This window comes from Quercus suber, unplaced genomic scaffold (genome assembly GCF_002906115.3).
Source record: "Quercus suber isolate HL8 unplaced genomic scaffold, Cork oak 2.0 scaffold_52, whole genome shotgun sequence".
NCBI lineage: Eukaryota > Viridiplantae > Streptophyta > Magnoliopsida > Fagales > Fagaceae > Quercus > Quercus suber.
This window is the reverse complement of record NW_027069517.1, coordinates 1,651,187-1,670,301: the sequence shown is the minus strand read 5'-3', so window position 1 is coordinate 1,670,301 and position 19,115 is coordinate 1,651,187. Positions and strand designations below refer to the sequence as shown.

Sequence of the window (19,115 nt, the reverse complement as noted above, 5' to 3'; positions counted from 1 at the left end):
AAAAAAATAAAAATATTATTATTATAGTGTGAGAGTTTAATTAAAGAGAACCCAGACTGCACATGCAATAATATATATATATTGCATTGCAGGCTTTGCAGACAAAGAATACTAGGAAAAACGGAAAAACCGAAAAAAACATTCAATTCCCAACTGGGTTTGATGAATTTTCGTCAAGCCCTTTTGGGTTGTTATGTCCTGCCCTCCTACTAAGGATATATATCATCATATGAAAGCCTCACCTAGCTCTCTCTCCAAATTTGACTTTGAAATTGCGTACAATCCAAGTACTCTTTCATTATTTCTTTGCATATATTATTGGGGGAATTTCCTTGTACATGTGAAAAAAATCTAAAGTTTCAATTTTTTTCCTTGGAACAATCTTTTTTGGTCTGTCAGATACTGCTTCAGATTACGAGAGATAAAAAGGCTATCTTTTGTTTTTTCTTTGGTTCTTTATTTTTTTTTATATATTTTTTTGAATAGATTAAACACAAAGAGAAAGAGGAAGAGAAAGAAAGAAAAGGGTGCGAGTCAGAAACAATCTTTAAATTTGTTCAATTGTTTATGTTTATACAATCTCTGCGTTTGTAATATCTACTTTTGAGCCAATTGGGATCTTAGCTGATCTGGGTCTCTTCTGCTTCAACCATCTTGATTTTTTTCTGAGGTGAGTCATGACTCCACTATTTGATTCTCTTAACTTTTTTTGCTTTAACCTGAAATTAATCTCTTGTACGTTATGAATTTAAGCATGTTGAGCTGGAAGAATCTCTTTTTTATGTCTGTCTTTTATTTATTTTTATTTATTTTTAATGTTATATTGAGTAGTGGTGGCGTGAATTTTTGTTGTTCTGTCATTCACGTTGTAGCTGAAGCGTTCTGGGTCATCAAGATGTTTGGTGGGTTTTTTTCTCTGATTTTCTTTGTTGGGGTTTTTCTCTAATTTTCATATCGAAGTGAAATAGATGAATTTGATAGCTATTGGTGGAATGGGGGTGTGCATGCAAGAAAAAAATAAATAGTAAATATAGTGTACTAGTTTGTATGGAGACATGATCAGAGTTTGGCATGCAATTTTATTAGTTCTAGTTTTCTTATGGATTGCTTTGAACCCATTTGACCTTTTCCTTTTGCCAATGGGATTGACCTTGATCGAGTCATTGAAGAATTATTATTTTTTTCTCCGTTGTTTTGGTTTATCATCAAATTAAGAACTGCCGGCTCAGACAGAATTGCTTATAATATCTCCATATTTGAGAAGCATAAACTTGTGAATGCTTCACTTTGAAAATTGGCTTTTGCAGCTTATTTTATGTGGATATCATTAGCTATAGAAATCCACGCAGACTAATCAGAAGTGTCAGAAGCTTCTGTTGCATCTTTTATTCAATTTTGAGTTTTCTTTGCTTAAATAGATGCTTTATGAGCAGGTATAAATCTCTTTGACCATGAGCAGATAACATTTGGCATAATGGGTTGGCTTAGCAAGATTTTTAAGGGCTCAAGCCATAAATTTTCGGAAGGGCATTATGATTCGAGTTATGCAGAAGATCCAAATCATTATGGACCTTCTACCTCAGGGGTAATTACATCTGTCACTCCTTGTCATCCTCTTTTTTTGCTATCATTGCAATCTTGTATTATTGGAATGGGACATGCAACCAGTCATATCTCTTCTTAGGTTTTGCTTAATCATGTAATTTGACATTTTTGCAATTGATGCAATAAACATTGCTCTTATTCTATAATTAAATTGTTTCCCTGATGTTAATATACTACTTAGAGTCCTTGTTTATGGCTTTTTTGAATCTGTTCTTTGTATGGTTCTCCTTTAACATGTTTCAATGGGAACTTGAATGTAGGATGTTTGGTCAGAGAATGATGAAGAAATAGATCGTGCTATTGCAGAATCTCTTTTAGAAGAAAATCAAAGAGGAACAAGAGTGATTGGTGCGTGATGCTTTCAGATGCTACCACCTCCTGCCATTGTATATTGTCTGTGCACTCAAAGGCATTGCATTATTTTTGCACGCCAGTGTGTTCATATAATTTTTTTCTAGATATTATGTTTTTTGGCCGGTTATTTTTTGAAGTTCCCTACATGATATCTTAAAGTAATTTTGAATATTTGTTACAAAAAAAAAAAAAAAAATTATTAGTTTTTGGGCATGTGTATTTCAGCCATTTTGTATTCATTGGTAGCTTGCTCTTTCAATTTTGGCCTGCATCTGTTCTGGGTCATTTAGAGTCAGTATTAGGTCGAAGTCATACTTCAACAGTTTGACTAATGCTCCTAATTTATTTGGTCCCCCAATATGCTTGCCCAGACAGGCAAATGCAGCCCATATAAGTGATACGTTGACTTATTTTGAAGCACATGAAGAAAGTTTCATAGAGCCAATTGCTGTTTCTTGAGGTGCGATGCGCTTTCTCTATGGTGTGAAAATGTAACCTTGTCTCCAATCTGTACTCCAACCTCTAATGTAACCTTTACTTGATTCTTAAATGTCCTGCATTGCTATTAGAACCAATCTATTGCAAATCTTCATGCATTATTCGCTATTCAAATTGTTTTTTTTTTTTTTTTTTTGCTGAATAACATCTCTTCATCTCTTGAAAGGCCAACTTCATGGTTATAAAATGAATTCGTCTAGAATCGCTTTTTGGAGACATAATTCATTGTTAGCAATTAAAATTTGTCTTTTAAAAATCCTTCAATTTTTAACATTGAAATGATTTCCACGAGTTTATACTTCTAAAAGATGCCAACTTAGCATCGCCAAAACAAACATTTAAGCAAATTATCTTAAAAAAAAACTTCAAATACGACAACAAAACCAACCCCCCACTCCTCAACGAGTAATGTCTTTTGATAATCTTAAATTTCCTTGTAAGCAATTTAGTATTAAAAGTAAATGTTCACTCCAACAAAATTATGACCTGTAAAACCCTACGTCATCATGCATTCGTCACTAATTTTTTTTTTTTTTATAGAATCAATTCTTCACTAATTTTAATTAGCTTCCCCACTTCAAATTAATTATTAAAAAATTATTATCGACGGCAAATTATTGAAATTCCAAGAGGTAAACATGTGTTATTAACTTATTATTAATAATCTAGAAAGCATCGACGCGGCTCCAAGTCGCCGCACCGGAGTTTGATGCAGCGTCCGACTCGCTGACTCTACTTTTTTTTTTGGGATTCGCGTCGACTTGGCCAGATTCGCATCGATTCACGCTGACTCGGCCAGATACGCGTCGATCCGGGCCAAAATGGGCCGATTCCGGTAGAAACAGGAACTAATACGATCGATATGGCCACCGAAACATGCCGATACAGTCGATTCTGGCCGAAACAGCCACTAAAATAGGCCAATATGGCCGATTCCGGCCAAAACAGGCCGAAATAGGCAATGGCTACCATTCTTCTGCTTCATGTGGCTTTGTGAGAGGAAAAAAAATAAAGAAAAAGAGAAGGAAGAAGAAGATGAGAAGACACCAAAAAAAAAAAAAAAGGATGGAAGAAGAATAAATGTTCCTAACAAAAGAATATAAATTAAGGAGGTGGAAAAGTCAATTATTTAATGTGGGTGGGCTTGGGAATTGAAAAATGAGTAAATGAACCTTCTTGAAATGTGGTTTTTTGTTTACAATTACCAAAAATATTGATTTTATTAAAATAAATCATAAATAATTATTTTTTAATGATGAATTCTACCATTTATTTGATTTTTTTAATATAAAAATATTAAATTCACTATATAAAAATATTTTTAATAATTTTTTAATCGCCGAGTCCCGCCGCTCCCGCACCCATCTTTTTCAAAAATTACCGAGTCTCACACCCGCACCCGAGTCTTGAAACACACCCGTGCTTCATAGTCAATAATTCATTTTATTTTTGTAAATTATCAGTATTTTATTTTATTTTCTCTAATAAACTACTATATATATATATTATATTAGTATATCTATATTACTATTTAAGGGACTTTTTCTGTTTGAAATCCTCTTTTTTTCGATTAAAAAAAGTCCTTACACCTTTATGTTTAAGTAGAGACAACTAAATGACAATCTAATAAAAATACAACTCTAACTCCCACTAAAATATTGCCTAAAAAATAGGGTCACCTTTAATTTCCTACCGGCTAATAGAAACTCTGTTGGATTCTCTTCTAAAAGAATCCACAAACGGCACGTTTCTTACAAGCTAACAGAAACTCAGTTGTATCTTCTAAAAGAATACAAACAAAAGTATCTATTTCTAAATCCCATTTTCCTGAAACAATGGGGCAGCCAAATAACAAGCTTTATTTATTTATATTTTTATACAAAAAAATTGCTAACAACTTTACATCATCTAAAATAGGACAAATTTCATATGGGGGAACTCATGAGAACCTCTAATATAGGTGTTCAGAGAAATTATTCAGTTCAATGAGAGAGCAATCATGTGAATGTGATCATCCCAACCAATAATAAGTGATTTTTGTCTTGTTTGTAGTCCTACAAAACCTAAATTTCGAGCTTCCTAAATTATTGAGGCGATTATAAGACAACACCATTGCCCTAAAAAGTCATATATCGTACCCATTATTTCCAATGATATCTCTTTACATTTTTTTTTTTTTTTAAACATTTATAGTTAAGTTAGGGAAATTCCAACCTTGGACTTTTTTATTAAAAAATACTGTGAGATATTAGTTAAGTGACGAAACTCTTAGTAATGACATCTTTATTTGTTAAAACCAAAAGATTCATGTCTTAGAAGTCTCAATAAATCGTTGTGAAAAGGCTTTCGGTAATGAGACTTTATATCTCGTTACCAAAATGGCTACTGAGGTTGAGGCAATTGTGCATCTACTCTTACCCTTTCCATATGTGGTTGTTAAGGCCACGTCTTAATTTGTCAGGGCTAATTGTATCTTTGTAAAATACAATTTCCGTAACACATTTACACATCTTCAAGAGCCATTAGTAAAATCTATTGTGGCGAAAATTATAGTTGGTGGTGCGTTACAATGGCTTTGTGGGCAAAAAAAAGGTTGTTATTGAAATAATTTTTCAAGCTTACAATGCCTTTGTCTATTTGGTTTTCTATTTTTTTCTCCTAAATAAAGTAAGTACAACCTCATTTTTTTCAGGATACAGTTTGCCTTAAGAAAATTTAAATTTACACTCATCATACATAAGCTTGCAAGGATTGATATGCAGAAAAGTGTATGTTTTTATTTATTGCAAATAATTGATAATGAATTAATAACAAGAGTACAATAATCAAAATATTGGCTTGATTGGTGTGCAAAGAAACAAATTTTGATATACTGTGATAAATTCTACTCTCTAACTAGTATCACTCTCCCTAAAATGTAATAAAGCCAGCATAGAATGATTCTGTTCTCTCCAAATCCGCCTGAATTTTCAGCAAAGTGGACACTATCTCCCACAAGGTTGGCCTCCTAGCTGGTTCTTGGGTCAAGCAGGCTACACTTAGTTTAGCCATTCTCAGAAGAAAGTCTGTCCCATTATTTCCATCCAATGTAGGATCAACAAGCAGATTAAGCTCAGCTTCTGGGTTCTTTGCTTCCATGGTGGATACTATTGCAGCAGAAAGTTGTTCTTCCATTCCATCTTGTATAAAATTAGCATCTTTCCCTGTAATCAATTCCAGCATTAGCACTTCATAGGCATAGACATCAACCTTTGGAGTCACTGGCCCTGCCTTTCCGTACTCAGGTGCCATATAACCCCTAGTCACCACAACATCTCTTGCTATCTCAGCACTGCTTGTTTCCCTCATTGCTGCTCTTGCAAGACCAAAATTTGCAATCTTGGCACGCAAGTCACTGTTTAGAAGAATATTGCTGCTCTTAACATCCATCCATGTGAATATAGGGAGGTTCAGTGAAGTGGTGAAGATAATGTAGTCCATTGGCAACATCCAAAGCAATCTGAATTCTCTTATTCCAGCTCCCTCTATCTTTGGACTTGTTTTTCATTTAGTCATTCTCTTAGAGATCCATTTTCCATGTACTCGAAAACAAGATAGTAGCTTCCATGTTTTTCGCAGACATCCTCAAGATTTATCAGATTAAAGTGGTTGATCTTCTTCAGCATTTTCACTTCCTCAGTTGCTTCTCTACTCATGTTCTTGACAGCAAGGACCTTCTGGCCAAAAACCCCACGATACATGGAACCTTTTATTCGATTCTCATTGCTGAAATTTCTCGTGGCTTTCTGTATGTCATTGAACTCGAAATCTTTCAAAGCTTGTCCGAAGTCTGCAATTTCTACACGGAGTCTAGCGGTTGATTGCCTACGGAGACTAGCGTTTGATTGCCTTCCTAGTACTGTGATGTCTTTGCAACCCTTTTGCCAAAACCCCCTAAATAACTTCTTATGAAATAGAAATACAGCAGCTAGAATGACACTGAGGACTATCAAAAGACTAATTGCAAGAACTATATACTGTTTTCTTTTGTTTTTGGAATTATAAAATGAACCTGATATGACAGGTTTTTGGTGGTGAGTTATGGTCTCTGAGCTTGAAGGTTCAGTTGGCAGAGGAATTAGAATTGTTGTGGAAGGAGTAAGATTTGGATTTTCGTCTGGAAACCCATTTGCTTCAAGTACATTTTTTGTGCTTACATGAAATCTATCGGCAATATCAGGAATGGTATCATCCCAGTTGACCAAATAAGTTAGCAGATACATTGTGCCATTTGCAACTTGATGTGTTGTAGGACAAGCACATCTAAGTGGCACTTGCAATACCATATTAGGAATTAAGTTTAATTGATGATATGGATTCTCACGCATAAGAGAATCACAAGTAGATAATCCCTGGTATGTGTTACTTGCTACGGTGAAATATGTGTCATTGGGCTTCAAGATATATGTGGTGTTGGACTGGTAGTACTGACCTTGACCATAACAATTGACAGGAACTATTACCTCTGAATTTGTGGGAAACGTTGCTTTCCTTGTGACATTGTTGATTCTAGCAAGCTCACTTGGTTCTGAGGTTGTGAGATTTGAAATGTTGGTATCTGAGGAACGCTTTGCAGGATTGGTTGCCACCGAAGGTGTAAAGGAAGGCTGGAGAAGGTCCCTCATCATCTTTGTTGGTGCAATTTTGTACTGAATTTCCTGAATAGTTATGTTGAGAACTGACTTGTGAAGTGAGAAAACTGAGTGTACAAACACTGAGGAGAATATGATTCATGGTGTGAATTAATGTTGCTGTGGAGAAATTAGTTACAAGAAGGTGGACGAGAGTTTTGAGACTTTTTGAGTATTTGAGGATAAATATAGAAGAGGTTTGGTAACTATGAAGTTTTTATTAATCACAAATTTGGCTAGTAGCAACCCTTCTTATTGGGTCTGAAAAATCAACTCTTGAAGCACAAACTTTCTTCTAGTATGATCCATTAATTTATGGTGAGAAGATAGACAATATAACAACAGTTCTAGACAAGAAAACATATGTTAATCTAAGTTTGTGCCGGCCCTTGATACATGTTTGCTTTGCAAATTGTCTAGTTTAGAATGATTTAATGTGTGGTAGCGTGCATATATTAGTCTTAAACCGGCCACTCAATCCAGTTGACTAGTTTGCTTTCTTTTCGTTTTTTTTCTTTTCCTTTTCCCTTTTGATCGATCATTGAGAAATCAAATTATTGACATGCTGAATTCCACATTATTTCAAACCCGACCCCTTGCTTTGGTTGAGAGACATTTTGTCATTACGTAAACATAATTGTTGTAAGATGAGGATTGATCAGATTGTAATTATTTGTACTTTCTTCTATTACCATGTGACTTATGTGACAATCAATCAGCTGCATAGATTTTAAAGAGTTAGACCCCATAATTAGTTGATATAAAAGGACAAAGGGTTTGTCAAATTTAACCTGTAAACTGTCTTCAAGTAGATAAGAGTTTTACTTTTACCATGAAATTAAAAGCTTAAGAATACTTTCACCATCTAGCCAAGTGTAAAGTGTGTATGAATTCATTGCCATATGCCAATAAAATAGGAATTATCCCATCATACTAGCTTAGCATTCCCATCTAATCTAATATGTGTATGTTTGATGTAATGTCAAGAGCCTTGTTGTGCATATATATATATGTGTGTGTGTGTGTATGACAGTTTTAACTTTTCATAGATTATCAAACTAAAAATATTACAACTTTCATAGTCATCGAGATGAGGCAATGACCCCAAAAATATACGTGGGTCATAACTCATATGATATTAGGTGAACATGGTCTAAATTGTTGCCTAGTACATGCTCACTGGCTGCGTTTTATTTATTTTTTTGGCCGGCTTGATATTGATGTGTGTTATGCAGAAAGAGCCTGCACTGGATTCATGACGTTCGACCTTATTCGAAATCTAATAATAATACTTATGTTTCAGAGATGACTTTTTGATGCATCCTATAATATAAACTAGCTTTTCTCAAAAACATAAGGAGCCTGACAAGATAAGAGTCAAAAATCACTGAACCCTGCGAGCTACATAAGAGGCACTTCTTCTTGTATTATCGAAAGCTTCATAAGTTGTTCAAAGGCACTGAAATCCTCCAAAAAGATAACATATTGTGGCACCTATATGGCATATAATACAATATATATATATATATATGTATGTATGTATGCATGCATGCATGTATGTATATATGGTCATCACTTGAGGGGCGTGGTTTAGTGGTAAGAAGTTCTTGTGACTCATTATACTTGTGAGTCGAAGAGTTGTGGGTTCGAGTAATGACAAGTTCCATTATTACTTATGTAATCTCAAGACGTACATGACAAGGGCAATGACCACGTGTGAGCTCTCTTTTTGTGTGACTTACACAAGTGTTAACCACATTAAATATCAAATTAGTGAACATTAATTTTTTATTTATTTATTTATATGTTCCTTTGATATTGGTATTACAATAGTCACAAAATCATGCAATGCATGGAAAAATATAATATAGTAATTGTAATAGGACCAAATTGGACTGAATGAATTAAAATGTTGCACTAATGTGACTTAATAAAAGTGTAACAACAATAAATATCACACTTCAACTTTTAGATTTTATTATATATATATATATATATATATTTATTTATTAGTATTATTATTTTCTATAAATCTCTTTTTTGTTATACAATGACATCCCTTGATGTTTTTTGTTATTACATTCACCTTCCCTAAAATGTAAGATATTTATACTAATTTCCTCTAGATCATGACTGAAAAGAAAATTTACAAAACTCCCAATTTTTTTTAAATTAAAAAAAAAAAATTCTTGAATAGAGAGAAAGAGAGTGTGAATTGTACATTTTAAACAAGTACTGTGTTTAGAGGCATTCTTCCAATCTTTTGAAGCCTGCACCAATTTTTTTTTTTTTTTTTTTTTTTTTGAATTTCAAAACACGGTATAACCACCTTTAGGCATTCTTCCAATCTTTTGAAGCCTGCACCAATTTTTTTTTTTTTTTTTTTGAATTTCAAAACACGGTATAACCACCTTCAGTTTTGTCTTTTTTAGATTAAGTAATTACATATTTTAAAGTTCAAACCAACAAGTATTTAGTGGAATTGACTAAAAAGGACTAAATGGTTAAAATTTAGAATGAAATGGAATAAATGGTGATTCAAGGATGTAACTAATAGTAACTTAAAGTTGTAACCTATAACCATGTGGAACATTAAAATGGATGAATCTTTATTGAAATTGCCAATGTGGGGTTACTATGACGTGGTCAAGATCTAATGTATGGGCTATTGCACCGTGCAATCTCTCTCACATTATTTTAAGTTTTTCAAAATTTTAAACATTTTTTTAACTTCTTCGATCTAATAGTTGATATTGAAAGTTTACTTTTTAACTTTTGATTTGAAGAATGTATTGCATGGTGCATCAGATCTCGATGACTCGATCCCTAGATGTGGCTGGCCTGCTGGTTTGTGTCCAAAACCCCCCACCAAACATGGGTGGGTAGCATGAAAAATACAAAGCCCAAATCAAGGCCCAGGCCACACCCAAAATTATCTAAAGGTCCAACGCTAAAAAATAACCAACAATAGAAAAAATCAAAAAAATTCCCAAAAAGGCAACGAACACAGCTACTTATCATTGTCTCACTTTCAGACAAGAGTTTTAGTCACACTCACAAACACTTCCACTTCTCTACAAGTCCTAAAAATGCAAAACACAAACCAAATCCAAGTCGAAGAGCTGTGATTTTCAAAGCCTACTATGATGGTACGCACACAACACCAACTCTCTTTGCAAACCAAAACCCACATCACCTGATCATTCTCCTCCTCCTCCAATGCTCAGGTGCTCCACTCCTCTCCTTCTCTCTCCTCTCCACCCAATCAGATTCCTCCACGTGTCCCATCCTTTTCACCGAAGCAAATCCAAGCTAACCTGGCCTGAATTAATCGATCGGATCTCTCACCTCCTCGTACTCCCTATCCAACCTCTCCTTCGATTGCTCCGATGAACTTGTCGACTCTGTTCTCCGAAAACTCCGTTTGAACCCTAGTGCTTGTTTAGGGTTTTTCAAATTGGCCTCTAAGCAAAAAACATTCAGACTTAACATTAAATCTTATTGTAAGATTGTTCACATTTTGTCCAGAGCTTGAATGTACGATGAAACGAGGTTGTATTTGAATGAATTGGTTGATTTTTGTAAGAATAACTACACTGCGCTTTTTGTTTGGGATTCACGTTTTCGCCAGTTGTTTTCGATATGGTTTTGAAAATTTATGCTGAGAAATGTATGATAAATAATGCACTACATGTGTTTGATAATATGCCTAAGTATGGTTGTGTGCCGAGTTTGCGGTCTTGTAATTGTTTGTTGAGTAGTTTGGTTAAAAAAGGCGAATGTCACATTGCTATGTTGGTTTATGATCAAATAATTAGGATGGGGACTGTGCCGGATGTTGTCACGTGCACGATAATGGTGAATGCTTATTGTAAGGGAGGGAGAGTGAGTAGAGCTTTGGAATTTTTGAAAGAAATAGAGTGTTTGGGTTTTGAGACGAATGGAGTGACTTACAATTGTTTGATTGATGGGTATGTTGGTGCTAGGGATGTGGAAGGAGCGGAAAGGGTGTTGAGGTTGATGTCTGAAAAGGGGATTTCGAGGAATGTTGTGACTTATACAATTTTGATTAAGGGTTATTACAAGCAAGGTAAGATGGAGGAAGCAGAGAAGATGTTTCGAGAAATGGAGGAGGAGGAGAAGGAAGGGTTGGTGGTTGTGGATGAGCATGCTTATGGAGTGTTGGTAGATGGGTATTGTCAAGCTGGCAAAATGGATGGTGCCATTAGGGTTCAGAATGAGATGTTGGAGATAGGCTTGAAGATCAATATATTCATTTACAACTCGTTAATCAATGGGTATTGTAAGCTTGGTCAGGTTTGTGAAGCAGAGGGAGTTTTAATGCGTATGGTGGAATGGAATTTAAAGCCAAATTCTTATAGTTATAATACTCTCTTGGATGGGTACGGTAAGGAAGGTCATATAAGCAAGGATTTCAAGTTTTGTGACAAGATGCTATATGAAGGAGTTGAACCAACTGTTGTAACTTACAATACTCTTCTCAGGGTCTATGTCATGCAGGTGCCTTTGATGGTGCTTTACGCCTTTGGCATTTAATGTTGAATAGAGGGGCAGATCAAAACAACATTGGCTATTTTACTCTTCTTGATGGACTATTCAAGATGGGTGATTTTGACAGGGCTTTTGTGGTGTGGAAAGATATTTTAGTACAGGGATTTACTAAGAGCAGGGTTGCTTACAATACAATGATAAATGGATTATGTAAATTGGGGAAATTAGTTGAAGTAGAGGAAATTTTTGACAGGATGAAAGAGCTAGGATGTTTACCTGATGGAATAACATATCGAACCCTGGTTGATGGATATTGTAAAGTTGGAAGAGTTGAAGAAGCTTTAAAACTTAAAGAGACAATGGAAAGAGAAGCTATTGTTTCTTCCATTGAAATGTATAATTCTCTTATTTATGGTGTTTTTAAGTGTAGGAAATTAAGTAAAGCCATGGATCTTCTTGCTGAGATGTAGACTAAAGGATTATCCCCAAATGTTGTTACTTATGGCATCTTTATCGCTGGTTGGTGCAATGAAGGGATGCTGGATAAAGCCTTTAGCGCATATTTTAAGATGATTGAAAAGGGTGTTGTCCCCAATGTAATCATTTGCAGCAAAATTGTGAGCAGCCTGTATAGGCTTTGTAGTATTGATGAAACAAGTTTGCTTTTGCAGAAGACGGTGGATTTTAATATTGTTTCACATGAAAGATGTTTTAATAAGTTTCTCAAGGATGACATTAGACATCTAAACATATTGAAAATTGCTAATTCATTTGAAGAAAGTGCAAAAAAAATTTCTCTATCCAACAAAATTGTGAACAATATAGCTATTTTTGAGCTATGCAAGGCTGGAAAGGTAGATAATGCAAGAAGATTATTGTCAAAACTGTTGCTTTGAGGCTTTGGTCCTGATAATTTTACTTATTGTACCCTAATTCATGGTTATTCAGCCACTGGCAATGTGAATGAAGCTTTCAACTTACGGGATGAGATGCTACATACAATGCTCTTATTAATTGCTTGTGTGAGTCAGGAAATATGGATCGAGCACTGAGGCTTTTCTATAAACTTCACCGTAAGTGGTTAACTCCTAATCTAGTTACCTATAATATTTTGATTGATTAATACTGTAAAATTGGTAATACTAGTGAAGCCCTTAAATTGAAAGATAGAATGGAAGAAGAAGGGGTTGCTCTATCTATTATTACCTACTCTGCGTTGATCAATGGTTTTTGCAAGCTGGGAGATATGGAAGAATCTACAAAGCTTTTGGATCAAATAATCAAGGCTGGCATGCACACAGACATGAAGAAATTCTCCAAGCTTCATAATATGACTCAGATGAGATGTCTCTCTTCTGGTATTGTTTCTCTTGAGCCAGTGATTTTAGATGATTGCTTAGATGCTAAAGGAATGCCTGATAATTACTACATGTCTGAAGCTATGAGTTGATGCACTCTGTGAACTAAGAACTTTTTGTGAGAAACATTCTATCATTGAAATGATTTTGATTTTGCTATGGTGTTTTGTTCACAAGTGCATCCTTATGCATTAACATGCAAATGTGGAGTTGTAGGTTGTAACCTCTATATTAAGGAGGGTTATGTTCTAGTCTCTTAGAAGCCCAAGTAATTTTCTTTGCAAATGGGATATGTTTCCTTCTTTGTTGCAAGATTGTGCTAGTAAAGGTGGTTTCATTGGTGTAGGACACATTTAGTCAAAGTCATCCCAAAGCATATGTTCCTTTGTAGTTTCTTTGTCATCAAACTACATGTCCATTCTTCATTCTAGAAGTTGTGCAATTAACTGCTTGAATTTTTTCATGAAGTAGTTCCCTGGAGGTCCTCTATTTGGAACCAAGGTGATCATTATTATTGCAGACAAATTGTTGATGGGTCAAAATCCAAACCAATTATTTCTAGGAGAAATTCCTGTTATCTAATTCCGCATTCTGTCTTTAATGCAAATGTATTGCAGACTAACATGCTAGTCCTCTATGTTGTTTAGATTCACTACAAAAAACTTGACCTATAGTGGCGTTTTTTTTAGTGGCGTTTGTAAAAAACGCCACTGTAGGTACCCTATAGTGGCGTTTTCTACAAATGCTGCTATAGCCATATCTATAGTGGCGTTTGGAGGGTCCTATAATGGCGTTTTAAAAAATGGGTCTATAGCAGCGTTTTTCACGACCTATAGTGGCGTTTTCAAAACGCCACTATAGGTCATGGGCCTATAGTGGCGTTTGTCAAACGCCACTATAGGTTTTGGTCTTACAAATGCCTATAGTGGCGTTTGTCAAACGCCACTATAGCCCAAAAAAAAAAATTTTTTGGCTATAGTGGCGTTTGTAGGGTCTATAGTGGCGTTTTACAAACGCCACTATTGTACCGTCACTACAGACCTATAGTGGCGTTTGCAAACGCCACTATAGACCATTTTTTTATTTTTTTAAAAATGCTATGGTGGCGTTTAAACTAGGGTCTATAGCGGCGTTTGAAAACGCCACTATAGGCCGACCTATAGTGGCGTTTTACACAAACGCCATTATAGGTCTATAATGGCGGTACAATAGTGGCGTTTGTAAACGCCACTATAGCAAACGCCACTATAGCCAAAATGGGCCTATAGTGGCGTTTTTAGTACCTATAGTGGCGTTTCACAAACGCCACTATAGGTCCAGTTTTTTGTAGTGATTGTCTAGCAATTTTCCTGCTCAATAGCTCTTGGCATAAATGGTTTCCTTGTAGTGAAAAAGAGAACAACATATGTTGAATGTCTTAAACGTCATAAGGTGGCGGTACATGGAACCCAGGGAATCTACAAAAAATGGGATGTATTATATGTGTAGCTCCTTATAGAAGATCTTGTCCAAAATGAAGCTGGAGTTGCATTTTTTCTCAATCAGGTACTCTTAAATTGTTGTGCAACTATTTGACCCATGCAAGTGTTGTATATGGTTTGAACTTTTGAAGGCTAAATATTTTCGTCATGCATCTTAATTCTTATGGAAGTGTATTTAGAAACTTGTAGTGGGAATATAGAGATATGTATAGGTTTGCATTATTCAATCAAACTACACAATTTAAGATCGATATTTTGGCACCTAGTTAGATATGGAAAGTTTGAAACCTATACACATTCTGATTGTTCAATTTTTCTTTAATGTTCTTGGAGAATGAATTTCTAGTAAAATATCTGAATCGTCCTCCTTTGTCCATGTTACACACTTATTCCAGGTTATTGTTTTATGCTTTGAGAAGCCCTCTCAATATATCATTATTGCTTGACTCATCTTATAGGCCAAGATTGGGGTCTGAACACTTGATTGCATGTTCACTACCTTTTCAAGCTTGCAATAGAACTTGTGCTCAATGGTCATCCACCTGATCATGCTTGCAATAGAAAAGTTGCCTGATCGTTGTCCAACTAATAACCTTAATAGCTTGTCTTTTGGGGATAGGCTGAGCGAAGAAGTACAATTTTTGGGAAACAGATCTCAAAGGATGTCAAATTTAACAAATGTAGATAATCAGTCAAAAAAAGGGAAAGGAAGGGATCGAAGTACATCTAATATGTGCAAGAGATCCTCCAAGGGAGATTTATTCTCAACATTACTCATGTTTGTTGCATTTTCTATGAATTTGTTTAAGTGCTTAAACGAGTTTCTTAGTGAAGTGTATTTTTAAAAATTAAGCATACCGGTTTACTTTCTACAAACACCTCAACTCCCTGCTTTCAACCTTTTTCCCTTTGGATGGGTTTTACTAGTATAAATTTAATTGAGTAAAAAGAACACTAAGGAAATTATTATCTTAGTATAAGGATTAAGATTGAAGGATTTTTGTTCTTATTTATCAACTGAAACTTTTCTTCTCAACTCCCTGCTTTCAACCTTTTTCCCTTTGGATGGGTTTTACTAGTATAAATTTAATTGAGTAAAAAGAACACTAAGGAAATTATTATCTTAGTATAAGGATTAAGATTGAAGGATTTTTGTTCTTATTTATCAACTGAAACTTTTCTTTGAACTCAATATTGGATGTTCTAGGAATGACTGGCATGCTTTCTGAACCATAATTCATCAAGATCAATACCTTGTTAGACTTCCAATCCATATACTTGCTTCATATCTCAAAGTGAGAAATCCCACTATTATGGTCATAATGTCTTTATGTAACAGTGTGTTTGGATGGTGGTAGAGGGAAGGGGGTAGAGGGGAAGGTGATGTAGGGCCTGTGGGTTGTGTGGCTCTATACTTTCTCATGTTTGGATTTTTATTTTTATTTTTAAGGGGAGGGGGAATGGATCTGAGTGGGTTTGAAGGTGTATCAAACCCTTTGAGTTCCCCCCCACCCCCCCTCCCCTTTGTTTTTTTCAATTCCCTGAATTTGGGGGGATTTGGAGAGGGAGAGATTCTAAATTTAGGACACTTTTTGGGGATTTTCATTTTTACCCTTAATTAAACTCTCAAAATTATAATATTATCCTACATCTAACTTGATCAAATTTCCACTCAGTCAACAGTAATAATGGAGTCCTCTTGCACCCGACCACCCACACCTCTCACTCTCTCAACTCATCTCAAACATTTAGCTTTTTTTCCTCTTAATCTATTCTTCTTCTTCTTCTTTTGTCTATTTAGTTAAGGTTGTATTGTCTCAATAAAATTCACACAAATTTAGTTTCAATAAAATCTGTAAAAGAAACTATGATTTGTTTCAGTGACGGGTGAGATTTTTTGGGCCAAAATTTTTAGGCTATTTTCAAAACTAAAACCATAAGAGGGGTTTAAATTTAGGAACGTAAAAGTAGTAGATGGATTGGGATTTGAAGAATTAGGTTTTGGGTTTTGATTTTTTGTTATTGAAGAATTTAGTCTAGCTTTGAAACTCCTAAGTCCTAGCCAACATCTTGGGGCCACCCCACGGGAGTCCTTCCCGTAATTATTAATCATTTTGAACTCTTTACTCTTTTGTTTTCTTTATATATAAAGAATTGGGTTTTCTTTGGGAAGTAGTATATAGTTTAGCGTTTTGGCTTTAAAGGGCATGGCTTTGATTATTTTGAGGATTTGCGAATTGGGTTTGTGATAGTCTAGGAAACTTTTCAAAGCTAGAAACTATTTTTGGGTATTATGGATGTGGATTTGACTGTTGTAGTGTTTGAGAATTTGTGAGGATTTGAGTAGGGTTTCAATGTTTTATTGCGAGGATTTGAGAATTGATCAGAAACTATAATAGGTGAGAACACAGTACTTTTAGTAGGGTTGCGTTTTCTCTATTTTATGCATGAGTGTTAATTATCGCATGCAGTCATGTGATGGTATGCACTGTAAATGTTTTTTCTTTGAGTTGTTTGTGCTTCATCGCCATCTGCATGTTGCACTTATCCATATTTACTTGGCAGGGATAAAAAGAAAGATTTTGGTTCAAACTGTGCTACGTATTGTCCTCTTTGCATCATTTTACCTCAGAGGAAAATTAATCATATCGCTCGTTTTGTGGAACTTTCTCATAAAAATTCAGCTAGAGACATCCCTTTAATGCTAGTTGTGAATCTTCAGGTACATCTTTGTTGCACCTTGTCTTTCTTTCTTCATAGCTAGTGGAAAGATGTTGCAAAGAATTATGGTTCTTATTGTCCAAGCATGGTGTCTGAGCTAGACATTTGATGATATTCTTTTTGTACATCCTATAGGATTGGTTCAGCTACATTGATTGAGATATGCACTGATTCAACTACATTTCCAGAAAAAGGTTTTGAGGCTTTCCATGACTGATTGAAGACTTATATATTTTCGCCTGACAATTCAGGTAAACATCTTTACTTACATAAAAAAATCAGGTAAACATCTTGAGATTCTCAGCAAGGCTAATTTTCACTTTTATTGAAGATCCATATCTGACATATGCTGGCTTCTTGCTACTTTGAAATGCTGAAAAAGGCTGAAGACTTTTTTTTTTTTTTTGATAAGGAAAAAGGCTGAAGACTTGCCAGCGCATACCTTATGTTTTATAAGGTTGACTACACTGATTATGACCAACTGGGCATTGATCAACAAGTGATTGAATGCCATAAGTTTTTTCAATCACCGAAGAATTAAGATTGTCAACCTCAGTGTCTATTGAGACATCCTCCCTGTTCTGCCTTGTTTATCAGTTGATAATTAGATTTCTTAGTCTCCAATTTTGACACTTGAGTTTCCTCACTCATTTATAAATAAACTCTTACTAGAATGTATAGTATAAGAAAGAGAATGTAGCAAATTGCAATATATCTTTTCTTGATAATTCAGTATCTATAATGATGCTTTTGATTTATCTTTTGAAACTTTACCAAGCCGTATTGCTTTTAATCTAGTTTAATGCAAGCTTTGTTGTCAAAATAGTTATGAATTGAGAAGAAAAGACAGTAAGAGACTGCACCTTTAATATACTTTTTTTGGGGGGGTACTTAGTTCCTGCATATTCCTGAAACATCTAGTTGATCTTGAAACATGCAGACTTTCATTTATGTTTTTGGAATTTGGTATTTTGTTATGGTTACCCTTAAAGGTGCGGGCTTCATCTAGCTGACTCTGTTTTCTTTTTCTCCTCAAAATTGGTGGACAACACATAATTGAGTTACCATTGTGACAAATACAATTTTGAAACTTTTTGTTTTTCTTTGGAAGTAGTTTCTTGCCGACTTCTAAATGTTTCATTTTTTGTTGGTGTTTTTTAAACATTAAAGAAAAGGTTTTTGAATCTTCCAATTTGTTCACTGATTATAAACGGGTCAAAATGAGTTTTAGAGAGTTCTAGTGATAACCAAGCCACACGAATAACATGTGCAATATGAATAATAGTATTTTTAGGACTACACCATTTGTCAATTTTTACCATAACTTGTTGAAGTAGTTAAATGTGAATGGTGGACAACCACGTTTTATATGTATTTATCACTTTTTTTTTTCACCACTCATAATTGACCACATTAGAGTGGTGATAAAGGTTCGCATAGGAGTTGTGATAAAAGTTATAGGCCTGTAATGTAGTGCAAAAGTTTTGTACTTTTTCATAGAATGACCACATTCATAAGATATGGGTACTGGCATGGTCCAATTAATAATTTTCTTGTGTATAATTTTCCTACAAACATAAACGTCACAATGACAATGTATCCATCCGTCAGAATATGACATGTTGAGAGTACCCATAGTCTAGTACTCTAGTTGAGTGCTAAACTACAGCACATGGTCCAATTAATTTGGGTATAATTACCCGTCCCATAACATGCAAAGCTAAACATGGTACAAGGTAATTCTAATCCATTTGGTTAATTTTGTTAATTATTCAATTCATTAGCATAGAGAGTAATTCAATCAGAATATGACATGTTGAAAGCGGGAGAGAAAAAAAAGAAGGTAGATAAGTATTGATGTTGATGAAGTGTTTGCTGGGAATGTCCAAGAAATTTATATATCATTCGCTTGTTGG

General features: G+C 34.8%; 1 protein-coding gene, 2 long non-coding RNA genes and 1 pseudogene across 5 annotated transcripts; 3 read left to right on the top strand and 1 right to left on the bottom strand.

The window, feature by feature from the left end:
- The first annotated feature begins 78 nt into the window (after positions 1-78).
- Positions 79-2,431, top strand: LOC136066932 (uncharacterized). 2 transcript variants are annotated; one of them, XR_010628460.1, is made up of 4 exons: positions 79-670; positions 1,434-1,585; positions 1,866-1,953; positions 2,331-2,431. It is a non-coding gene; the product is annotated as an uncharacterized LOC136066932 (long non-coding RNA). The 2 variants fall into 2 exon arrangements; XR_010628461.1 differs by having other exon boundaries at positions 2,335-2,353.
- A 2,936-nt stretch (positions 2,432-5,367) lies between these two features.
- Positions 5,368-7,230, bottom strand: LOC112011984 (lysM domain receptor-like kinase 4). Its single transcript, XM_065772028.1, is given in 4 exon segments — positions 5,368-5,889; positions 5,891-6,001; positions 6,003-7,047; positions 7,049-7,230. Coding segments are annotated over 4 exon segments (1,860 nt in total).
- Positions 7,231-10,346: 3,116 nt separating this feature from the next.
- Positions 10,347-13,089, top strand: LOC112011989 (putative pentatricopeptide repeat-containing protein At1g19290; annotated as a pseudogene).
- A 905-nt stretch (positions 13,090-13,994) lies between these two features.
- On the top strand, positions 13,995-17,949 carry LOC136066954 (uncharacterized). 2 transcript variants are annotated; one of them, XR_010628472.1, is made up of 4 exons: positions 13,995-14,542; positions 17,044-17,200; positions 17,335-17,450; positions 17,612-17,949. It is a non-coding gene; the product is annotated as an uncharacterized LOC136066954 (long non-coding RNA). The 2 variants fall into 2 exon arrangements; XR_010628473.1 differs by lacking the exon at positions 13,995-14,542 and adding an exon at positions 16,356-16,877.
- The last annotated feature ends 1,166 nt before the right edge of the window (positions 17,950-19,115 follow it).